This window comes from Scyliorhinus canicula, chromosome 18, assembly GCF_902713615.1.
Source record: "Scyliorhinus canicula chromosome 18, sScyCan1.1, whole genome shotgun sequence".
Classification (NCBI taxonomy): domain Eukaryota; kingdom Metazoa; phylum Chordata; class Chondrichthyes; order Carcharhiniformes; family Scyliorhinidae; genus Scyliorhinus; species Scyliorhinus canicula.
In genome coordinates, this window is record NC_052163.1 from 12,292,599 (window position 1) to 12,317,899 (window position 25,301).

General features: G+C 44.6%; 1 protein-coding gene across 1 annotated transcript in view; it reads right to left on the reverse strand.

Annotated features, from left to right (window-relative positions):
• The window catches only part of aspscr1 (ASPSCR1 tether for SLC2A4, UBX domain containing), a 235,646-nt gene that overhangs the window by 56,290 nt on the left and 154,055 nt on the right, over positions 1-25,301 (reverse strand). The window contains exon 13 of the mRNA XM_038778314.1: positions 21,437-21,489. Within this exon, the coding sequence (XP_038634242.1) occupies positions 21,437-21,489 (53 nt within the window). The remainder of the gene's footprint in view (positions 1-21,436; positions 21,490-25,301) is intronic.

Genomic DNA, 25,301 nt, shown 5'->3' on the forward strand with positions numbered 1-25,301 from the left:
ATCCTGAGTCCGGCTCTGTCTGCCAATGATTCATCCCGAGTCCGGCTCTGTCTGCCGATGCTCCATCCTGAGTCCGGCTCTGTCTGCCAATGATTCATCCCGAGTCCGGCTCTGTCTGCCGATGCTCCATCCTGAGCCTGGCTCTGTCTGCCGATGCTTCACCCTGAGCCCGGCTCTGTCTGCCGATGATTCATCCTGAGCCCGGCTCTGTCTGCCGATGCTCCATCCTGAGTCCGGCTCTGCCTGCCGATGCTCCATCCTGAGTCCGGCTCTGTCTGCCGTTGCTCCATCCTGAGCCCGGCTCTGCCTGCCGTTGCTCCATCCTGAGTCCGGCTCTGTCTGCCGATGATTCATCCTGAGTCCGGCTCACTGTCTGCCGATGCTCCATCCTGAGTCCAGCTCTGTCTGCCGATGATTCATCCTGAGTCCGGCTCACTGTCTGCCGATGATTCATCCAGAGTCCGGCTGTCTGCCGATGCTCCATCCTGAGCACAGCTCTGTCTGCCAATGATTCATCCTGAGTCCGGCTCACTGTCTGCCGATGATTCATCCAGAGTCCGGCTGTCTGCCGATGCTCCATCCTGAGCACAGCTCTGTCTGCCAATGATTCATCCAGAGTCCGGCTGTCTGCCGATGCTCCATCCTGAGCACAGCTCTGTCTGCCAATGATTCATCCTGAGTCCGGCTCACTGTCTGCCGATGATTCATCCCGAGTCCGGCTCTGTCTGCGATGCTCCATCCTGAGTCCGGCTCTGTCTGCCGATGATTCATCCTGAGCCTGGCTCTGTCTGCGATGCTCCATCCTGAGCCCGGCTCTGTCTGCCGATGATTCATCCCGAGTCCGGCTCACTGTCTGCCGATGCTACATCCTGAGCCCGGCTCTGTCTGCCGATGCTACATCCTGAGCCCGGCTCTGTCTGCCGATGATTCATCCTGAGTCCGGCTCTGTCTGCGATGCTACATCCTGAGCCTGGCTCTGTCTGCCGATGATTCATCCTGAGTCCGGCTCTGTCTGCCGATGCTTCATCCTGAGCCCGGCTCTGTCTGCCAATGATTCATCCCGAGTCCGGCTCACTGTCTGCTGATGCTCCATCCTGAGCCTGGCTCTGTCTGCGATGCTCCATCCTGAGTCCGGCTCTGTCTGCCGATGATTCATCCAGAGTCCGGCTCTGTCTGCTGATGCTACATCCTGAGCCCGGCTCTGTCTGCTGATGCTCCATCCTGAGCCCGGCTCTGTCTGCTGATGCTCCATCCTGAGTCCGGCTCTGTCTGCCGATGATTCATCCCGAGTCCGGCTCTGTCTGCCGATGCTCCATCCAGAGTCCGGCTGTCTGCCGATGCTCCACCCTGAGCCCGGCTCTGTCTGCCGATGCTTCATCCTGAGCCCGGCTCTGTCTGCCGATGCTCCATCCTGAGCCCGGCTCTGTCTGCCGATGCTCCATCCTGAGCCCGGCTCTGTCTGCCGATGATTCATCCCGAGTCCGGCTCTGTCTGCCGATGCTCCATCCAGAGTCCGGCTGTCTGCCGATGCTCCACCCTGAGCCCGGCTCTGTCTGCCGATGCTTCATCCTGAGCCCGGCTCACTGTCTGCCGATGCTCCATCCTGAGCCCGGCTCTGTCTGCCGATGCTACATCCTGAGTCCGGCTCACTGTCTGCCGATGATTCATCCCGAGCCCGGCTCTGTCTGCGATGCTCCATCCCGCGTCCGGCTCTGTCTGCCGATGCTTCATCCCGAGTCCGGCTGTCTGCCGATGCTCCATCCTGAGCCCGGCTCTGTCTGCGATGCTCCATCCTGAGTCCGGCTCACTGTCTGCCGATGCTCCATCCTGAGCCCGGCTCTGTCTGCCGATGCTCCATCCTGAGTCCGGCTCACTGTCTGCCGATGCTCCATCCTGAGCCCGGCTCTGTCTGCCGATGATTCATCCTGAGTCCGGCTCACTGTCTGCCGATGCTCCATCCTGAGTCCGGCTCTGTCTGCCGATGATTCATCCTGAGGCCGGCTCTGTCTGCCGATGCTCCATCCTGAGCCCGGCTCTGTCTGCCGATGATTCATCCCGAGTCCGGCTCTGTCTGCCGATGCTCCATCCTGAGCCCTGCTCTGTCTGCCGATGCTACATCCTGAGTCCGGCTCTGTCTGCTGATGCTACATCCTGAGTCCGGCTCTGTCTGCCGATGCTACATCCTGAGTCCGGCTCTGTCTGCGATGCTCCATCCTGAGCCCGGCTCTGTCTGCGATGCTTCACCCTGAGCCCGGCTCTGTCTGCGATGCTCCATCCTGAGTCCGGCTCTGTCTGCCGATGCTCCATCCTGAGCCCGGCTCTGTCTGCCGATGCTACATCCTGAGCCCGGCTCTGTCTGCGATGCTCCATCCTGAGTCCGGCTCTGCCTGCCGATGCTTCATCCTGAGTCCGGCTCTGTCTGCCGATGATTCATCCTGAGTCCGGCTCTGTCTGCCGATGCTACATCCTGAGCCCGGCTCTGTCTGCCAATGATTCATCCCGAGTCCGGCTGTCTGCCGATGCTCCATCCTGAGTCCAGCTCTGTCTGCCGATGCTCCATCCTGAGCCCGGCTCTGTCTGCCGATGATTCATCCTGAGGCCGGCTCTGTCTGCAATGCTACATCCTGAGCCCGGCTCTGTCTGCCGATGATTCATCCTGAGGCCGGCTCTGTCTGCCGATGCTTCATCCTGAGTCCGGCTCTGTCTGCCGATGATTCATCCTGAGGCCGGCTCTGTCTGCCGATGCTTCATCCTGAGTCCGGCTCTGTCTGCCAATGCTTCATCCTGAATCCGGCTCTGTCTGCCAATGCTTCATCCTGAGCTCGGCTCTGTCTGCCAATGCTTCATCCTGAATCCGGCTCTGTCTGCCAATGCTTCATCCTGAGCTCGGCTCTGTCTGCCAATGATTCATCCTGAGTCCGGCTCTGTCTGCCGATGCTCCATCCTGAGCCCTGCTCTGTCTGCCGATGCTACATCCTGAGCCCGGCTCTGTCTGCCGATGCTTCATCCTGAATCCGGCTCTGTCTGCGATGCTTCATCCTGAATCCGGCTCTGTCTGCGATGCTTCATCCTGAATCCGGCTCTGTCTGCCGATGCTTCATCCTGAGGCCGGCTCTGTCTGCCAATGCTTCATCCTGAGCTCGGCTCTGTCTGCCAATGATTCATCCTGAATCCGGCTCTGTCTGCCGATGCTTCATCCTGAGGCCGGCTCTGTCTGCCAATGATTCATCCTGAATCCGGCTCTGTCTGCCGATGCTTCATCCTGAGGCCGGCTCTGTCTGCCAATGATTCATCCTGAGCCCGGCTCTGCCTGCCGATGCTCCATCCTGAGCCCGGCTCTGTCTGCCAATGATTCATCCTGAGGCCGGCTCTGTCTGCCAATGATTCATCCTGAGCCCGGCTCTGCCTGCCGATGCTCCATCCTGAGCCCGGCTCTGCCTGCCGATGCTCCATCCTGAGTCCGGCTCTGCCTGCCGTTGCTCCATCCTGAGCCCGGCTGTGTCTGCCGTGCTCCATCCTGAGCCCAGCTCTGTCTGCCGATGATTCATCCCGGTCCGGGGGTGGGGGGGCCTCAGGTGAAAGTCGAGGAGATGAACTTTTTAAATGTTTGAATAGACCAACATAAGTTATGTGTTACATATTCAATCTGTTTATGCTTTCTGATTCAGAAGTTTCCTTTATGCCATTCTTAAAAATTGGAGCACATTTGGATCAAACCGGAGTCAATTGTAAAACAGATAATTTTCTGTACTTGCATCCAAATGACAATCAAAATACACAATCACCCATCAGAAGCACTGATCAGCGTGAGTTACAGTACATATCTAATATTCCCTACTGTAACATGGTCAACAAGCTTCAAGAAGCTACAAAATATGCTTGTGGCGTGGACATGGCTGATACGCAAACATACCAGCGAGGGCTGCAAAATGATTCATTTAATTTTCCCTTGGTCTAATAGTGGGAAACTATGCGTTGAGGCATAATTTTAGGATGAGAAAGAATAGCTAAACAGCAAATGAAAGGTACGAGCAGTCTGTTCACTTGCCTTCAAGCTAAAAAGGTGCAGAAGCTGGAGGCACATGGAGTCAGAAAGGAAAATAAATAGGGAAAGAGAAATAAGAATTGACACAAACAAGACGAATGAATGGATTGTCAGGATGTGTGTTAACTGAAGTATTACCAAACTGCCACATACATATTTAGTACGGTGCAGCGCTTCTGCTGAAAATACTGTTCATGTGTTTTTTTTACTTGGAAGTTAAAACCACTGTTAAAACACATTCTAGGTAATCCAAAAAAGCATTGTCTCATCTCTTTTGATGCTAACTGCTATTCTGACCATAATCAAGTGGAAGCAATAAATCTTGTTGGCTGTACAGATGTAGAATACTGGGTTCATGAAAACAGGACAACTGGTCACAGGATCCTCTCTGCCTTTAAAGAAACAAAAACTGGTACATAAAAATGCTAATCATATCCAAAGTGCTGCCCTGTAATTCATGAATGGATACAAATTCTCGTGCTTATGTAGCAGCCCATGCCTTTCACAAACAGCGCAGCCACATGTGTTTGTAAATTTATTTTTGTTCCTTCCCAAGTAATCTGGTGGATTAAATCAGAATTTGAAATTACTATCATCTTGTTTGCCCAGAGCAAACATACTTTTGGTACTGCTGTACATCAAGGGAGATTTTTGCTCTGTAGCCAAATGTGCAAACTGATTTGAAGCATTTTATTTGCTGAACGTATGTGTGGGGGGTGGGAGGGGGGAAATGACAAAAAGTTAACCCTAACCCTCAAGTTAAAAACAAAACAATTTTAATGCTTTCAAATCTGTGTATAAGGCCATAACACATATGTACACACACACTCATGCGTGCATGAACTTTGGACTTGCAATATATTTAGTAAATACAAATTAGAGTTGCTGATTATTTTAGTGATGACCTACAGACTTACATACTACTACAATCAGTGTTGACTTAATCGAAGGGTTGTTAAATCAACCTGGTCCACGTTTTAGCTGCGTGTGATAAGAGTGTGACATTTGGAAGTGAGTGTCAATACCAAAAAGCCTGAGGGGCAGCTGGATGTCAAAGCTAACAGAGAGCTACTCTGATGTCCATCATTCACATCTGTCAGCTTCCTATTCCTGTCCCATTAAAAGCTCTAGCTTTCTTCTTCCTAACCTGAAGCCATTAATTTCTTTTTTACATCAAGGCAGCAGATTGCCCAACTGGGCCAGAAAACATCAAGCTACCATCAGATAAACAAGTCTATTATTGGCAGGAGTGATCAAAGCACTGCGTATCACTCAGTTTGCCAATTCTGCTTGGCTTTCTATTTCAGAAAATCAAACACAGATGAAACCTCATAGATCCTCAAAGTAAAATTGGTATCAACTCCCTTTAAAGAAAAATCCTATTGTTCTAGAAAATGGGAGCATGATGAAAATACCATTACACTTTTGGATCAACCTTAAAGCAAATTAAATCCAATAGCACCACAAAAATCACTTAATTTGGAACTTTTACTTATTGGTCCCAAACTTATTGTTCCTATCATATTGCAGTGTTCCTCTGTTCGAAACTATTGCCCACAGTCAGATGATGGATCTTTGGCAAGAAATACAAATAATTAGCTGGTCGACGTGAAATTATCAATCAGAATCAAAAATGTACACAAACCACCCAGTTTAAACATGCAATGCGTCACTGTGAATGTGAAATGCCTGTACAATCTACTTTGTTGACTCCTACTATGACATAACTTCATTTTCAGACGGCAATAAGCTCTTTTGCAGTTTCCTTTACAATGTCGGAATGAGAATAAAATGTTTCAGATATCACTTCACGTTTGGTCTTTTTGACAAAATATAAACGCCCAAATCATGCAGTGGTTGGCAAAGGAATGGCTTACACCGTTTCCGACATGTACAGTTGCCCAAAGACATTGCAGCGATTTCTAGTAAAATTCAATAAAGCACTCTCTCTCTACCAGGAAGCCGTGGGGTTTGTGAACAGGTAAAGAAAGCAGCAGGGTGCTCTTCATCTAACCCGACTGAAGAATTCTCAGAGACACGCAGACTGCAATGAAGGAAGTGAGGAATGGGAAATATAGAGTCACAGAGGTCTCCATCACATCGCTTGGAGTTAGGCAAAAACAACAACCTAACTTTATTCTAATTCCATTTTCCAGTACTTGGCCCATAGCCTTGTATGCCCTGGCATCACAAGTGCACATCTAAATACTTCTTAAATGTTATGAGGGTCTCTGCCTCCACCAGCCTTTCAGACAGTGAGTTCCAGACTTCCATCACCTGCTGGATAAAAGTGTTTCCTCACACCCCTTCCAAACCTCCTTAAATCTATGCCCCTTGATCATTGATCCCTCTACTAAGGGGAAACACTTTGTCCTGTCTACCCTATCTATGCTCCACATAATTTTATACATCAATTAGCAATATCAATTACATTTAAATGATTGTACAGGAAGCAAAATAAAGATTGGAGCATTTGCATGGGATTAAGGGAGATAAAAATGTTTTAACCTGCAACATTTTTTTTCTAGTGGAATGAAGTGCCAGTTACAAAATTATCTTTTCACAACCAGAGGGTGTTCAGAAATAATAATGTACTGCACCATTAAAGACTTGATTATTCTTTAGGCCCTGAAGAGTGGATAATTAGCCTAGGTTCATGCCATTAAATTGATTTCTTCAGATTCGAACAGCGAACACTGCAACATTACAGCGTGAAGCAGAGCATGGTTGACAGTAACTTCCCAATTTCTGCATTTAACAGACGCACGTGCGTATTCCAGCTGTTAGTTATATCCTGTAACAATGCTGAGCATCAAGAGCCTCACCATTGGTTTAGCACAGGGCTAAATCGCTGGCTTTGAAAGCAGACCAAGGCAGGCCAGTCGCACGGTTCAATTCCCGTACCAGCCTCCCCGAACAAGCGCTGGAATATGGCGACTAGGGGCTTTTCACAGTAACTTCATTTGAAGCCTACTTGTGACAATAAGCGATTTTCATTTCATTTCATTATTGTTGCAGCAAATCCACGTTAATGTAAGCCTACTTGTGACACTAAAAAAGATTACTATTATCGTTTCTGTAAAGTTGGCGACTTGAAATTATTTTGGGCCCTTAAATGAAAATACTTCATATCCATTTTGTATCTTTATACCACACATGAGTAAAACATCAAGCTAGGAACTATTCAAAACACAAGAAATTTAATTGCAAGGTTTTGGATGATAAAATGATGATTAAGTTATTTTAAATGAGAGACAAGAGGTCTTCAGAATGCAAGCTCTTTGAATTCTTTGATGACTTAAGGAACAACGTAGAAGGCTAATTCAGTAGACTTCGAAAAGGCCTCTGGTAAAGTGCCACATATTTAATGAATAGGGCCAGAGAATGCAGAGTCAGAGGCCAGCAAAATGCACAATGAACTGCCTGGCTGCAAGACAGAAAACAAAACGTAGAAAGTAAAACATAGCAATTCGGAGCAGAAGTGGCAATTCAGCCCTTCAAGCCTGCTCCGCCTTTCAATCAGATCATGGCTGATCGCTTCCTGATCTCAAATCCATCTTGCTGCCTGTTCCCCATATCCCTTTAACCCGTTAAGGACAGTTATTTAGAGTGGCAGGAGGTGGGATAGGGTCCCAAGAGCATCTTGGAACACTATTGTTCCCAATTTATGTCAACAATTTAGACCTTAGAATCAAAAATGTAATTCCTCAATGATATAATATTGGGAAGGAATAGTCAACAAAGTGGAGGATGTAAGAAACTACAAAACGCCACTGAGAATTGCAGAGTAGGCAAATAACTAAAAACGGAATTTCAACATATTTTTTACAATTAGCGTGGCCAATCCACCTACCCTGCACATCTTGGGTTTTGGAGGTGAGACCTACACAAACATGGGGACATTGTGCAAACTCCACAGGGACAGTGACCTGGGGCCAGGATCGAACCCAGGTCCTCTGTGGCATGAGGCAGCAGTGCTAACCACAGCACAATTATGCTGAATCTCAACATACGCAAGTGTGGGATATTACATCTTGGTTAGAAACGTGAGAAGGTCACATACTGCTTGGAAAATAATTTAAATCGGGTAGAGGAGCAAAGTAATCTGGGAGTGCAAACGCACAAATCACTAAAAGTAGTCATTTAGGTTAATAAGGCCATATTCTAAAACTCCAAAGCAAGCACAAGGGTTTACTTTTAGAGGAATAGAAAGTCAAGAAGTTATGCTAAATTTGTATCGAACTTTGATTGGACCAGATTTGAAGTACCGTGTCCAGTTCTGGTTGCCATATTCTGAAAAGGATACCGAGACACTGGAGAGAATGCAAAAGCAACTAACAAGGATGATATTCAGAATTCTGTGGTTATACCTATGAGGAAAGGGTAAACAGGCTGGGTCTCTTTTTCTGGGAAAAGGACTGCGGTGTGACCTGATAGGAACATAGCCGCGGAAGTAGATCATTCAGTCCCTTGAGCCGGCTCCACCATTCAATTCGATCATGGCTGAATGTCTATCTGAACAAATTCTGGAGCATAAGTCTTCAGTACTATTGCTGGAATATTGTCAGGGCCCATAGCCTTTGCAGTATCCAGTGTCTTCAGCCATTTATTGATATGTGAGTGAATCATATTGAGTGAAGACTGACATCTGTCATCACAAAAAAAATACAGTGCAGAAAAGGTCCTTCGGCCCATCGAGTCTGCATCGCCGCATAAAAGGCACCTGATCTGCCAATCCTAATCCCAACTGCCAGCACTTGGCCCATAGCCTCGAATATTAAGATGTGCAAAGTGCTCATCCAGGTACTTTTTAAAGGATGTAAGGCAAACCGCCTCTCCCACCATCTCAGGCAGCGTGTTCCAGACCGTCACCACCCTTTGGGTAAAAATGGTTTTCCTCAAACCCCCCCGAACTTCCCGCCCCTCACCTTGAACTTGTGCCCCCTTGTAACTGACCCTTCAACTAAAGGGAACAGTTGTTCCCTATCCACCCTGTCCATGCCCTTCATAATCATGGGATGCTGGGGACCTCCGGAGGAGACCGAGATGGATCATCCACTTTGCACTTCTGGCTGAAGATTATTGCGAATGCCTCACCCTTGTCTTTTGCACGTATGTGCTGAGCTCCTCCATCATGGGGATATTTGTGGAGTCTCCTCCTCCTCCAGTGAGTTGTTTGATTGTCCACCACCATTCACAGCTGGATGTGGCAGGACTGCAGAGCTTAGATCTGATGTGTTCGTTGTGGAATCGCTTAGCTCTGTCTGTTACTTGCTGCTCATGCTGTTTGGCACACAAGTAGTCCGGTATTGTAGCTTCACCAGGTTGGCATCTAATTTCTTCGAATGAAAGATGTTGTCCTGGCATGCTCTCCTGCACTCTTCATTGAACCAAAGTTGATCCCCTGACTTGGTGGTAATGGTAGAGTGGGGGCTATGACGGGCCATGAGGTTGCAGATTGTGGTTAAGTCAATTTCTGCTACCGCTGCTGGCCCACAACGCCTCATGGATGCCCACACTTGAGTTGCCAAATCTGTTCGAAGTCAATCCCATTTAGCACGGTGACAGTGCCACACAACACGTTGGAGGGTACCCTCAATGTGAAGACGGGACTGTCTCCACAAGGTCTGCGTGGTGGTCACTTCTACCGATACTGTCATGGACAGATGCACAAGCCCCCAGATGTTAGCAAGGAGGACTTTACATGGTCGGCGGGGCTGGGTTTGCACTTGTCGTTTCCTGGGCATTATTTTCCAAGTGTCCAGATATCACATCCTATATAATAGTGTCTAATATTTTCCCTTACCAGTGGCGTCAGACTAATGGGTCAGTTGGTCCCAGTTTTCTCTCCCTCCCCTTTTTTATTTAGGGTTATATTTGCAACCTTCCAATCTGCAGGCACTGTTCCAGAATCCATGGAATTTTGAAAGATGACCACCAATGCATCCAGTGCCTCTACAGCCACCTCCTTCAACATTCTGTGACCTAGATCATCGGGTCCTGGGGATTTACCAACTTTTCAGTCCCATTAATTTCTCCAGTACTACCTTTTAACTGACACGATTTTATTTCAGTTCCTCATTTGCATTAGTCCCTTAGTTCTCCCACATTGGAAATGGCTCACTTGCTCATCCTGTGTGGAATACACTGCCAACAGAGGTGGTGGAGTAAGAGTCATTAGGGTAATTTAAGCAACTCTTACAGGCACATGGACAGCAGTAAATTGAAGGGGTGTAGGTTAGGTTGATCTTAATTAGGATAATGGGCTGTGTACTGTTCTATGTTCTCCATTATTTCCGAGAGTTTTATTTTGTATTTTCCTCCATGAAGACAGACACAAAGTAATTATTTAGCTGCTCTGCCACTTCCCTATTATTAATTCTCCTGTCTCTGTCTGAAATGGACCCAAATTGGTGTTTGCTAATCTTTAGTTTTTTTACATTCCAATGGAGCTTTTTACAGTCCGTTTTTATGTTTTTTGCTAGCGTACATTCACATACTCTTCTCCCTTTCACGATTAGTTTCTTGGTCTGCCTTTGCTGAATTCTACAACGCTCTCAATCCCCAGGTTTTTTTCTTTTGGCAACTTCATAAGCCTCTTCCTTTGATCCAATACAACCTTTAACTTACTTTGTTAGCTATGATTGACTCAATCTTCCTGTTGGGAGTTTTTGCGTCTCAAAGGAATGTAGATTTGTTGGAAACCATGTATTCATTCTTTAAATAATAGCTATTGCCTGGTCACTGTCATACTGTTTGATGTATTTTCCCAATCCACCACAGCCAACTTGCACCTCATACCTTCATAGTTTCCTTGGTTTAGATTTAAGACCCCAGTTTCGGATAAAGTACATTCTTTTAAAACTTCATGGAAAATTCGATCATATTATGGTCACTCTTCCCTGAATGTTCTTTTACAACAATCGTATTTAGTCCTTTCTTGTTGCGTAACACTAGATCTAAAATAGCCTGTTTGCTAGTTGGCTCTATATCATTGTGTACATATTTCAGGAATCAATCCTCCACAGCATTAATACTCATTAGATTTACCCAGCCTATATGTAGATTAAAGTTCCCCATGATTATCGTCTTACCCTTATAATAATAATAATAATAATCTTTATTCGTTTCACAAGTAGGCTAAATTTAACACTGCAATGAAGTTACTGTGAAAATCCCCTAGTCGTCACACTCCAGCGCCTGTTCAAGTACACAGAGGGAGAATTCAGAACGTCCAATTCACCTAACAAGCACGCCTTTTGGGACTTGTGGGAGGTAACCGGAGCACCCGGAGGAAACCCACGCACGCAGACACGGGGAGAGCATTTCTAATTTCCTGATTTGTACCATGCCCTCCATTACCACTACTGTTTGGTGACCTATAAACAACTCCTAACATGAATCACTCTCACCAGTATCCAAAATGGAAAACCGGTTAGTGAGTGAGATAGACTCGGGACTCCTGTACTACCTGCCTTGTACTGTTAAGATTGTCTGTTGGTCACCTATTATCTCTCTGTCTGCATGCCCCCGAGTAGTGACCACCTCCCTCAAGATACTATCCACATAGTTCTCAGCTTCACAAATGCACCACAGTAACTCTAGCCATCACTTGAGTTCCGAAACCAGGAGCTCAAGTCTCTGTAGCTGGTAACATGTCCTGCACTTGTTCGTTTAGGTCACATAAAGCGTCCACGACTCTCCATGTGCCACAGGGTGCATAATGCACATTTTATGCAGCCGAGCTTCCCTGCCATACCATAAGCTTACATTTGGCCTATTTACCATGAATTTGAGTGGAAAGTAAAAGTAAAATTACTCACCTTTAGTCATCAATCAGCCCTTTCTCCTGTGCGTATAAAGTAGGTACCCAAGGGTTATGCAAAACTTTTGTATTTTTCTATTATCCAACTATTTACACACCTTTCCTAAAAGTAGTGAATTAATCTAGCGATCTGCACACAGACCTTTACAGTAGATACTAATCAACCAGTTAATTTACGGCTTTGCTGTGATGCTACTTTATTAAAATTCTACCTTCAAACTAAGCAGGCGCTGATCCAAGCAACTTGAGTAGTGTGCCTCTCTGTCTCCCAGATAAGTGGAGGCCTTGAGCCTCGGCCCCCAATTTATATCCTCTCCCCTCCGGTCTGATTCCCCAATTTCGTCTGTGCAGGCTGCAAGAACCTCAAACCAATCAACTTTTTTCCTGTGACATCACACTAGGTTTTTCTTGGAATGCGGTTGGCCTGCTCTGGAGCCACAGACTGGACTGGAGTGACACCTCGCCTCCCGGCCCACCTCTCACCCACTCCTCTCGATGCTGCCGACACCCCGCCTCCCGTCCCACCTCTCACCCGCTCCTCTCGATGCTGCCGACACCCCGCTTCCCGGCCCACCTCTCACCCGCTCCTCTCGATGCTGCCGACACCCCGCTTCCCGGCCCACCTCTCACCCACTCCTCTCGATGCTGCCGACACCCCGCCTCCCGTCCCACCTCTCACCCGCTCCTCTCGATGCTGCCGACACCCCGCCTCCCGGCCCACCTCTCACCCACTCCTCTCGATGCTGCCGACACCCCGCCTCCCGTCCCACCTCTCACCCGCTCCTCTCGATGCTGCCGCCTCCCCGTCTCCCGGACCACCTCTCAGTGCTGCTGACTCCCCGTCTCTCAACCACTCCTCTCACCCACTCCTCTCTGTGCTGCCGCCTCCCCGTCTCCCGGCCCACCTCTCAGTGCTGCCGACTCCCAGCCCACCTCTCAGTGCTGCCGACTCCCGGCCCACCTCTCAGTGCTGCTGACTCCCCGTCTCTCAACCACTCCTCTCACCCACTCCTCTCTGTGCTGCCGCCTCCCCGTCTCCCGGCCCACCTCTCAGTGCTGCCGACTCCCAGCCCACCTCTCAGTGCTGCTGACTCCCCGTCTCTCAACCACTCCTCTCACCCACTCCTCTCTGTGCTGCCGCCTCCCCGTCTCCCGGCCCACCTCTCAGTGCTGCCGACTCCCGGCCCACCTCTCAGTGCTGCTGACTCCCCGTCTCTCAACCACTCCTCTCACCCACTCCTCTCTGTGCTGCTGACTCCACGTCTCAGCCCCCCTTCTCACCCACTCCTCTCGGTGCTGCTGACTCCCGTCTCTCGGTCCTCCTTCCACTGTAACCTAATTGCTGTGTTCATGTAACTAATAAAGAGTGTCTTGGGTTACAGGAAAGATTATTATAAATGCTGTAAGATTAATTGAAAGTAAATTAAGTTAATAGAGCCAAAGGGACACAAATAGTGACAATTAAAATTAAAAATAATTATCAAGTCCGTTAATATTTTTAATAATATACCAAGTGACGTGGAGGCAAGAATATTTGGGGAATTCAAAGTACAACTAGATGCCTGGCTGAGTTAGGGTAATAAATGGCCTTTCCATATCCTGGACATTTATTGCATTGTAAAGGCATATCATAACATGTTGGAATGAAGGAAAAGAATAGCGGCAAGAATATAGGCTACCTGACCATCCCATTTTTATCAATAAGAAGTAACATTGTTTGTAAACCTAGCTGTTAAATCTGTGAAGTAGGAACCCATTTTTCTCATCAGCAAATCTAGCAATGATCTGATTTTTCAATGTTATTACAATGCTAATGTCAAGATTTGAATCGGGCAGCACGGTGCAGCACGGTGGCGCTGTGGTTAGCACTGCTGCCTCACTGCACCCGGGTTCGTTCCTGGCCCCGGGTCACTGTCCGTGTGGAGTTTGCACATTCTCCCCGTGTCTGCGTGGGTCTCACCCCCACAATCCAAAAAGATATGCAGGGTAGGTGGATGAGCTATGCTAAATTGCCTCTTAATTTGAAAGAAAAATGAATTGGATATTCTAAATTTATTTTTTTTAAAGATTTGAAGGGCTGGATAAATCATGTGTACAGAGCGCTGTAAGCATGCCCATTATGGCTGGCTCGCTGACAAGTCAATTCATCTAACTTTATAAGGATTCAAATGTTCTAGATCTGATTCAGTACAGAATAATGGATAGCTGCAGGGGAGATGGGGAGAAATTCTAAGGCAGCAAACTTATCAAGGAGGTCAGATGACACTACAAATAGACAAGTTAAATCTCAAGTGTTTTATAAATCAGGTAAACCCAGAGATAAGATTACAGTCTCAAAAGTCGCCCCAGGGTGTCCATTCTGAATATACACCAAGTCCACATGACAGACTTAGGTCTATTTCTTTTAATGTCAGACGGTACCATGAAAGACACCAGTAGTTTCATGGGCCCATCATCTCTAAAGCACGAGGATGTTGAGATTAAAAAATAATGGGAGAGTGATAATCAAGAATTGCCTTGTAATTTTGTAATAAATATATAATTAAACATCAACTTTTTAATGTGTGGGGCAAATCTTCTACAGTAACTCCATACAAATAGTTAATTATTTAAAATGTTTCTTCAAATAATTTGAGTGCATGAAATGCTTTAAAATGTTTCTGGTTGGGTTATACAGCGCAGCATGAGCAAATAGAAGAATGCCCAGTCACAAACTCACTGGGCTCATAATGCAATGAGTCAGTGAATCTATTTCTACTGTGGTAAATGGTTAACATGATTTGTCTTTCTGCAGTCTCTGGCACATCAAAATCTAAATGTTGGTATTTACATGTTAAAATGTCTTAAAAAATAGCGGAATTTATTTTTTCCCCTGGGACTGTTGCAATTTGTGAGTACAAGCTCAGTATTTATCATGATTGCTCATGTCTGTTTTGATTACTCATTCTGTTTTAAGTGTTTCCGTGTGTCAAGTGACCATCTCAAAGAAAGTTCAGGCACCAAAATATGCGTACAAGATAAAACTAGCTTGTGGTGTTAAAGCCTTTTTTTTATAAAAAAGAGAGCTGATGATTGCAGCTGGACAGAGAGAACAATCTGCTGTATTTATAAATTACACTATCCAGGCAGGTCAGCAGCACGGTTCAATTCCCGTACCAGCCTCCCTGAACAGGCGCCGGAATGTGGCGACTAGGGGCTTTTCACAGTAACTTCATTTGAAGTCTACTTGTGACAATAAGCGATTTTCATTTCATATTTTCACTAAAATCAGAGGCAGGAAGCAGAAAGCTGATGTTAGGTCCTCATTAAATAACGTTTCAAAGGAGGCTGCCCAGACAGCCAGCACGGATGCCAGGTAAAAAGATCCCACTGTGGAATTTACTTTCCCCCTTCAGTACAAACAAACAAATTAAATGAAGCAAATGGCAAGGATTGGTTTATTAACTTGCTTTCAAAGCACGGCTTGCAATGTATGAAACATTCTCCCGTGTTTGCGTGGGTTTCGCCCCCATAACCCAAAATATGTGCAGGGCAGGTGGATTGGCCATGCTAAATTGCCCCTTAATTGGAAAAAATGAATTGGATACTCTAAATTTATTTATTTTTAAAATATGAATGTATGAACAAACAATGAAGTAAAGATTCTCCAGCCTGATCACAGAGGCACATTCCACCCCAACCAAAATCACGCAATCACTTGGGAGAGGCGAAACATTCTGATCCAAACCATGCCAAGTTGGAGGGGAAAGAAATCTGGGAAATTCCTCTCCGACCCATCTAGGCAGTTGAAATTAGACCAAGTGGCCATCCTGGCCCAGAATTCCCTGAAGTAGTGCTGTAAGTGACTTTCACACCAATCAGAAACAGGCCCAGTTCTCGATTGAAGGAATTCGGCAAATCGAAAAGCGATGACAGCCTGTTCCAGAGGTCCACTATTCTCAGAGAAAAGGATCACCTCCTGACATCTGACCTAGATCTAGCCTTGGAACTTAAAATTGCGGCCTGCAGTCAGCCAGTTAAGCAAGGACATTGGTTCCAGCACCAATTCTTACAGAATGCCACTTCCCAACCTTGCCTTTCTGACTAACTATATTCAATCCTCACTCTGTTTTCTATTCTGTAGACAGCTTGTTATCCATTTTTACTGGTGTAACCACAGTCTTGGGTCTACTGTGCATTTATCAAAGCACTTTGGGATGTCATGAAGTCATGAAAAGTGTTACAAAAATATACGTTTTTTTTCTTTTAAGAAACGCCGCAATGCAATTCCTTCTACTTGCCATTCATTTTTTTTATAAAGCAAAACAACAACAACCACTGTGGAGAAACATTCATGATTGCTGCACGCAACTTCAGCACATATCTCTGCTGGTGTTTTTGCTTCACAGGCATCAACACTAAATAAAAATAAGAGTACAATGGATCCTGTTGTGATTCCAACGTGTGAAAGGAAGCAAACTATCTGAAACTCTACCCACGTTATAAAGTATACGTGACATCACAATTCCATTGATGTGGGTAGACTCAAACAGTAAATGGGTGGAGGTAAAAATCTGAAATTCTAATACATGACAGATGATACAGGGTGGATCTGAAAGTCCGTGGTAATTAATACACACCTTTGGAATATGAAGACCTGACACTTTGTTGTAAACACGACACCATTATTATCTGGCCCGTCTGTGGAAAGTCTTCAAAATAAATTCCCATACCATTCTTTAAAGTTTCCAACCTATTCAAAAATGTAACCCTTGAACGGTGCATATCATTTTTGCTTTTATCAATGGACTCACAGAGAATGACTCACAGAGTTTTAAAAAAGCATTTCTTTCGCCAGCAAACGTTGAGTTTTCGTACCTGCAGTTTGATATTTCTAACTGATTTAGGGGGTGCATCTGTTAAAAACTCCATTGCTTTTGCCCCCCACTGAGCCAACAGTATTTTCTCAGCCTCGGTGCCCTTAAACACAGCTGTGAAGTGGTACATTGATATCGCAATTTGAAAAAGACAATTGAACAGGCTCATTTAGAAAATGGAATTAAACAGATTAAGAAAATATTCAGCAGGTAGGATGGTTATGCTGAGTCAAAAATTCCCTTCTAAACTGGCCTACGGAAGATTACAGATCATCAATATTTCTGTAGGTACAGGGCAGTGTTTAGCAGTGCTGCCTCACGTCGCCGAGGTCCCAGGTTCGATCCCGGCCTTGGGACACTGTCCGTGTGGAGTTTGAACATTCTCCCCGTGTTTGCGTGGGTTTCACTCCCACAATCCAAAAGATGTGCAGGGTAGGTGGATTGGCCACACTAAAATTGCCCCTTAATTGGAAAAAATTAACTGGGTCCTCGAAACTTAAAAAATATATATTACTGTAAGTATCAGGACAATTTCCCCAGTGACTAGACTAACTTGTTAGTTTAGCAATAATTATAAATCTCATCTATAAAGGAGAACATTGCAATGTTGATTTGTCAGCAACGTGTAATATAAAAGAGGGAAAATGCCAGAAGACAAAAATGGCAAATTTAGATGCAGAACACAAAGGCCCAACTTTCATGACCATATGTGGTTTAGACATCTTTAAAACATCATATGAAACCTATAAATAACTTAGATGGTCAGCAGATATTTTGACACTTTAGTTTAAACTAAAAATGCTGAATGTCATAAGTTATGCTCGGAAATACATTAATTTCTCTGAGGTTTCTCGAAGGTTTAGATACACAATGGTTTTGTTACAAGGAATAATGTTGTTGAGAAGTGTGGCCTGCCTGACACTTCAAAGTCATTCAAGTATCCTTCCAATGGCACGAGTGCATGAAGATTATATATAATTCTATAAATCCATAATTATACATCATTGCAAAGCTAGTTAGTTAGTTCTTGAATCCTTCTTAAAATGTCTTTGTTTTGTCTTCAATTGGCTGTCAAAAGTTGAAGTGGTTTTACGCCAACTCTTACTTAACCAAAGTTGCCATATTTGGTCCAGATAGCTACAAATAAAATTCAACGTATAGGATCCTACATTTACTGATATTAGAGAAACGGAAGTGGTTTGTTGTCAAAGACATATCAATTATTCCCCAAACTGAATTACAAGTCTTTAAACACTTTATTGAATGTAAAAACGACCAATAATACGATGGTACTTAGAACAAGTGCACTTCACTCATAGATGGATGGATTTCAACAGTGCTAAATCGAGACTTTCTGGCAACACCACACAATTACATACATGGAAAATAGAAGCAGGAGGAGGCCATTTGGCCCTTCGAACCGGCTCCCCGCCATTCATTATGATTCATGGCTGATCATCAAGTTCAGTATGCTGATCCCCCCCCTTCTCCTCCCTCTCCCCTTCTCCTCCCTCTCCCCCCCTTCTCCTCCCTCTCCCCCCCTTCTCCTCCCCCCCCCCCCCCCCCCCCCCCCCCCTCCAATATCCTTTTAGCCCCAAGAACTATACCTAATGCCTTCTTGGAATTATACAATGTTTTCGCCTCAACTATTTTTTGTAACAGTGAATTCCACAGATCGAGCACTCTGGATGAGGAAATTGCTCGTCTCCTCAATCCTAAAAGTTTACCCCTATTCTGAAACCTTCAATACTGGACTCCCCCACCATTAAGAACACTCTTTCTGAATCTACCCTGTCTAATCCTGTTGGAATTTTATACGTTTCACTCTACTAAACTCCAATTAATATAATCCTCATCCCAGAAATCAGCCTGGTAAACCTTTGCTACCTTTGCTGCACTCCCTCCATAGCAAGAGCATCCTTTCTCAGATAAGGACACCAGAACTGCACACAGTACTCCAGGTGTGGCCTCACCAAAGCCCTTTAAAATGAAGTAAAACATCCCATCTCCTATATTCAAATCCTCGCGCTATGAAGGCCAACATACCATTTGCCTTCTTTACTGCCTGCTGTACCTGCACGCATACTTTCAGTGACAGGTGCACGAAGAAACCACAGTCTCACGGTGTATCTACCTCTCTCAATTTACACCCTCAGCTCCTTTATTAGGGCACTTTTTTTTCTTCTTTTTTAAAATAAATTTAGGGTACCCAATTATTAATATTTTTTTCCAATCCAGGGGCAATTTGGCATGACCAATTCACCTAACCTGCACATCTTTGGGTTGTGGGGGTGAAACCCACGCAGACATGGGGAGAATGTGCAAACTCCACATGGACAGTGCCCCAGGGCTGGGATTCGAACCCTGGTCCTCAGCGCCGCAGTCCCAGTGCTAACCACTGCGGCACATGCCGCCCTTTATCAGGGCACTTAACCAACATTTTCAACACTACCTAATTTATAGAAATGGTCAAACAAAATGATTTCTTCTAAAAGTAAATCCTCCATTTCTCTACGCCCGCACAAATGAAGAAGTGTAACAGCATCATTCATTTTTTTAGTTTTTCCAATTAACCCAATTCCTCCTGAGGAATTGGGGCTGAGGTATAGGTGCCTGCAAGAGCTCCAGAGAGTGCCAGTCAGCTATGTCACACAATGCAAATCCGTTGAGAAAAATAACATACAAGTCACAAATCGCTGTGACCCCACCTATTCTATTCCATTCTGGCACTTTGCGCATCGTCATTATTAGGAAGAAAGGCATGGAAACATTTTTTTCCAAGAGGATGGGTGGCCTCTTAAGCTGACCATCGGAGTTCCAGTCTGCAAGCTGCTCTGTGAAGTTTAGCAAAACTAGCTCAGTGACGACTCAAATTAATCCAACTAAGGAACATTATTTATTTTTACCATATTGTTTTTTGCTGTTTTCTTCTGAAGGCAGTTGCTGAAACAACAGTACATTTATTTAGATCTCAGTGCCTGAGATTGTTCATATGCAAGCCTAGAATGTTTGCACTATTTAACTATGGGTGGGACATGCTGAGGAGGCTGCAATCCTCACTCAACTGAAGGTGCTAGATAATGAAAAATAGTACAATCCCCTGCTGACGTGGCTTCTGCCAAACCTGGAATGTTGCAATTAATTGAAACCATCTTAGTAACTCAGCCCAGACTGGAAATCCAATCTGGGATCTCTGCGCTGTGTAGATTGAGCACTAACCTGTGGTACATACCAAGATATTAAGGGAGTTAATGGAGAATGCAAACAAACATATTTTAATGGAATAGCAACATCATCATGAGCTGCTATTTCAAACTCAACTACTTACGAAGTTAACAAACATATTTATCAAAATTATTTGATGTTGTACAAGTGTTGGAAGGGGAGGTATTAAAGCCGACAAAATAATATCAATGCACGAGACAGATAACTCATCAATAATCAACAAACACAGGCCATCCGATTTTTTGCTTGTCAGGATACTTGTCTCACACTGCTGTTTAGCTGTTGGTCATCCAGAAATGCCTTTAAACTCATCACAACTACCTGCTGATAATTTAAAAAGCTACGTCTCTTTTTGAGTCAGATATTTCAAAGCCAACGCGGATGGAGCAATATGCAAAAAGATCAGATGTGTGCTGTACGAAAAACCATTGTTGCCCAAGGCCTGATTGCAAAATGGAGCAAACCTGGAACACAGTAACCCTATCAGGCAAATAGCCTCAGAGTTGAAGTAGAGAACAGTTATATTAAAAAAACAGTTGGCATCCGCAAATATTATACCCACCCTTATGTATCTTGAGCTAGTTAAGACATTCTGAATCATCTTTCAAATTGAAAACACAAGTACAACCACTTTCATTACAAATCTGTAATTAGATTTCTGTTATTAATTATGCATAATCCTTTATACAATACAACCATTAAAGGCAAACTTTAGTTTCTTTGAAGTAATGTCAACACAATAAGATTGCTCATCATTAGTAAGTACTCCAGCTGGTTTCCAGAAAATTAATTTTTAAAAAGTTTCCAAACACATCATCCACAATGTTTAGCTTTTAGCTGGAATTAAATATTGAATATAAACTTTTTTTTGTTACAGCATGAAGAATTAAGAAAATGTTCTGTACATTTCTGAATATCCTACCTGCAGTGGAATCATTCCACTGACACTAGCTCTATCAGAACACACGTATTTGCAATTTACAATGCTTGCTTAAAAGTGATCCCCAACCTTTTCCAGTTCTGCTGAAAGGTCATCCACCTGAAATGTTAACTTTCTTTTTGCTCTCCATAGATGCTGTTAGACAAGCTGAGTATCCCAGCAACTCCTGTTTTTATTTCATATTTCCAGTATTTGCAACACTTTGCTTTCATAATCCACAGCTGATCATCCCACATGTACTTTATTCTTCCGCCATGACCATCCCCAACGGCCAAAGATAGAAAGCTGGGTTCCACTGCGAATCAGACTTAACAGCCAACTAATACTTTGTTTGTCCAAAGTATCATGAGATCTAAATTATTTCCGGATAATGTTCAATGAAGATAAAATGATATGTCCAAAATGTGAACATATTATAAATATACAGAAATTTCTTGAAGTAATCTATTAAATTTACTTTCAATCGGTTGCACATCAAGTGATAGCAGTAGTCAACATGGGTTGAATTCTGAAGAGTAACTGAAAGCAAGTCGCTGCAATCTTACCTCAAACAGTGTTGCAGTTGGGTCATCGAGGAGCACTTTAGGTGGTGTTTTAACTGTAAAAATAGAAACCTTTATGAGTCTAAAGTAAATGTACTAATTGCCTGACCTGAGGAATAGGACAATAGGTATGTTACTGGACCAAAAAAAGAGAACCCCATTGTATTGTATCAACTTTAATCAATCTTAATCATGACACGTTTAATATAACTTTAAATTTTCAAGTTCGTCTAGATGTGATTTGGAACTAATTAAAAATTGTTACATTAAAGAGGAACTACTTACTGGTACATCCTTCAGACCGACTGTAGCCCACACAACTCTCTACAACATGGCAGAAGATTGTGATATTTCACAAAATTACATGCTTGGTCCAAACAAACACCACAACCCTGAACTTCCACGGAGCGGCAATCGGAGTCGGATTGCCTCAGTATAGTCACTGAGAAGTCTCAACTAATTTTAATCCTTCTAACATTTTCAGGGTACGTATTGAACTAATACAGTCAGAACCAAACAAAGTTTGCGATTTAAATTGCATTTTCGGATGGTTCACTGTGCAGGACATTGTCCATGGAAGTTTGCACTTGCCAAGCAATTGCAATGAAAACTCTTACCTGGTAACTTTTTCATTCTTGGGCTGTGGGCATCACTGGCTAGGCCAGCATTTACTGTCCTTCCCTAATTGCCCTTGAGAACATGGTGGTCAGCTGCCTTCTTGAACCACTGCAGTGGTTCACCCACCCACCTAAAATGCTGTTATGGTGAGAGTTCCAGGACTTTGGCCAGCAATAGTGAAGGAATTGTGATATATTTCCAAGTCAGGGTGGTGAATGACTTGGAGGGGAAGTTCCAGGTGGTGGTATTCCCAGGTATGTGCTGCCCTTGTCCTTGCAGACGGCAGTGTTCATGGGTTTGGAAAGTGCTGTCAAAGGAGCCTTGATGTGTTCCTGTTGTGCATCTAGATGATACACACTGCTACCACTGTGCATTGGTGATGGGACAGAATGAATTTTTAATGTGGTGGATGGGGTGTCAATCAAGTGGGCTGCTTTGGTCCTGGATAGTGAGTGTTGTTGGAGCTGCACATATCCAGGCAAGTGCAGAGTATTCCATCACGCTGTGACTTGTAGCTTGGAGATGGTGGACAGGCTTTGGGGAGATAGGAGGTGAGTTACTCGTCACTGATGCTAGTCTCCGATCTGTGTTTGCAGGCACAGTATTTGTGTGGCTAGTCCAGTTCAGTTTCCGGTCAATGGTGATCCCCACGATTTTTGATAGTGGGGGATTCAGCGACGGTCATTGCATTGAATGTCAAGGGGCAATGATTAGATTCTCTCTTGTTGGAGATGGTCATTGCTTTTCACTTGTGCAGTGCAAATGGCATTTGCAACTTGTCATCTCAAGCCTTTTGGGGCGGGGGGGGGGGGGGGGGGGGGGGGCTGGGGGCGCGCGTAAAGTATTCCTGAAACCTTGGGAAGGAGCCTTTGGAAATAAAATAATCTTTACAAAAAGGAAAAGGCATTTTAAGCTATTTTGTTCACCCTTTTGCATTTTTAAGACTGGATATGGTGGCATTAGACCTGAAATAAGCCCTATGATTGTTATATCCTCTCAAACAAACTACCATCTTGCAATTATATAGTGCCTACAAAATCATGCAACGCCATTTCACAGAGATGCAAGGAATAAAATGTGTCAGGCCATTGGAGGAGATCCTAACCTCTCCAAAGAACTGTCTTAAAAGGAGGAAGCATTTGAGAAGGAAACCCCAGACCCCAAAGTGTTGTTGAAGGCATGGCTGCTAAGAGTGGGGTGAAAAGTGGGAGAGAGATACAAGACAGAATATCAGACAAGCTGTGTGACAGCAAAGAGGCAATGGAGGGGTTAAGTTATTGGTGAAGGGGTATATGGCGAACACGCAACTCTCAGCAAATGAGTTCACCAAGGGGCGGCATGTAGAGGAGGGGGCCAAGAGTGGCTGCTTGGGATGTTCTCACTGCAGAGATACTTTTTAAAAAATAAATTTAGAGTACCCAATTCCAATTATGGGGTAATGTAGCGTGGCCAATCCACCTACCCTGCACATCTTTGGGTCGTGGGGGCGAAACCCACGCAAACAACACTGCAGAGATACTTTGTCATAATTTCGTTCATTTGACAAGTTTAATTCAATTCCATGGCAGAATTGATTGCTCAGCCTGGTATTTAGCAGCCATTTATTTTCTACTGCAGGGTTATTATTGTCACATGTTGGCTTATATTAACACCGCTTACATTAACACCGCAATGAAGTTACTGTGAAAATCCCTTAGTCGCCACATTCCGGCGCCTGTTCACTGGTACACTGAGGGAGAATTCAGAATGTCCAATTTACCTGACAGCATGTCTTTCGGGATTTCTGAGAGAAAACTGGTATCCGGAGGAAACCTACGATGAGACAAGGAGAACGTGCAGACTCCGCACAGAAGAGTCAATGCAAAACTACAGGTGCAATCTAGGGGCGCCGTTAGCCATGGGCACAAATCCCATAATGGCTGCTAAATCTCACCAGCGGCTAAAAACAGGATTTACGCTGGTGAGATCTCAGTTTGACATCTTTCCTGCCCTCTGCCGGTGATGTCATCAGATTCACACCCAGCGATCCCCATGGGGGGGCGCACCTTGCCAGCTCTAAGAGCTGTCACAGAGTGACAGTGAGAAATGCGCCCCAAATGTTCTACGCACACATCCAGAAAACATGGAGTGAATACTCGGCTATGCATCTGGAGAGATACACGCTGGTTTTCAGTCTGAACCGGACACTTTGCCAGATTTTGTAACCCAGACCACCTCAACTTTTCACATATGTTGCACAAATGTAATTTCTTATTCAAAAAAGATTCAGATGATCTCTTTGGTTTTTGTGGTGAATGTATGATTTTTATTGTGGCTAGTTGCACCACATTTGATATTCTTTCGCTTTATGGCTGGTGGAAAAACAGATGGATACTTAACTACAATTCACTACAGAAATTAATGACAAAAAAACTACACATTTTAGGACCACAATAAAGATCTTCCCATGACCCTGTTTTCAAAACAATTTAACAGTTAGTGTAACTAAAAGGAAGTTTACTAGAAACCCACCAAATTTTTGGCATGGTGGCACAGCGGTTCGCACTGCTGCCTCATGGCACCGAGGAACCGGATTTGATCCCGGCCCTGGGGTATTATCCGTGTGGAGTTTGCAAATTCTCCCGGTGTCTGGGTGGGTCTCATTCCCACAACCCAAACGTGTGCAGAGTAGGTGGATTGGCCACGCTAAATTGCCCCTTAATTGGAAAAGTTAAAAAAAAACTCTACTGAATTCTCAATGGTGAACCATTCTGACCAATCAAGTAGGAATGATTATTATGGTCAACTTTGGTACAAGGTATCTTGTCAAGTCAGAGAAAAACACAAAACATTTAGACAAGTGCTTAAAAATGTAAGAAAGTTCAACTTTCTTAAAATAGACTCTGGGCGGGATTTTTCAGCCCTTCACGCAAGGCACAGTGCACAAAACACTGTAGGCATCCGCAGGACTGGAAGGTCCCACCTGCAGCCAATTGGAAAATCCTGCCCTTTATGTAAATTAACCTGTAGATGCATGGCAGCAGAGCAAATTAGAATAAAAAGATATCACGAGTAGCTACATTATATTCTTCAATGACTGATGTTTTGACAAATTCACTTGACGATTAACACAATATAACAGACTAGTAAGATACCCAAGTGACATATTCTTGTGAAATGGCGCACTTTAAGGACACATTCAAGGGGATTATGTCCAGTTTAATGTTTTACTGCAAAATAATTTTAAGACTCATTTTATTTTACAAATTGT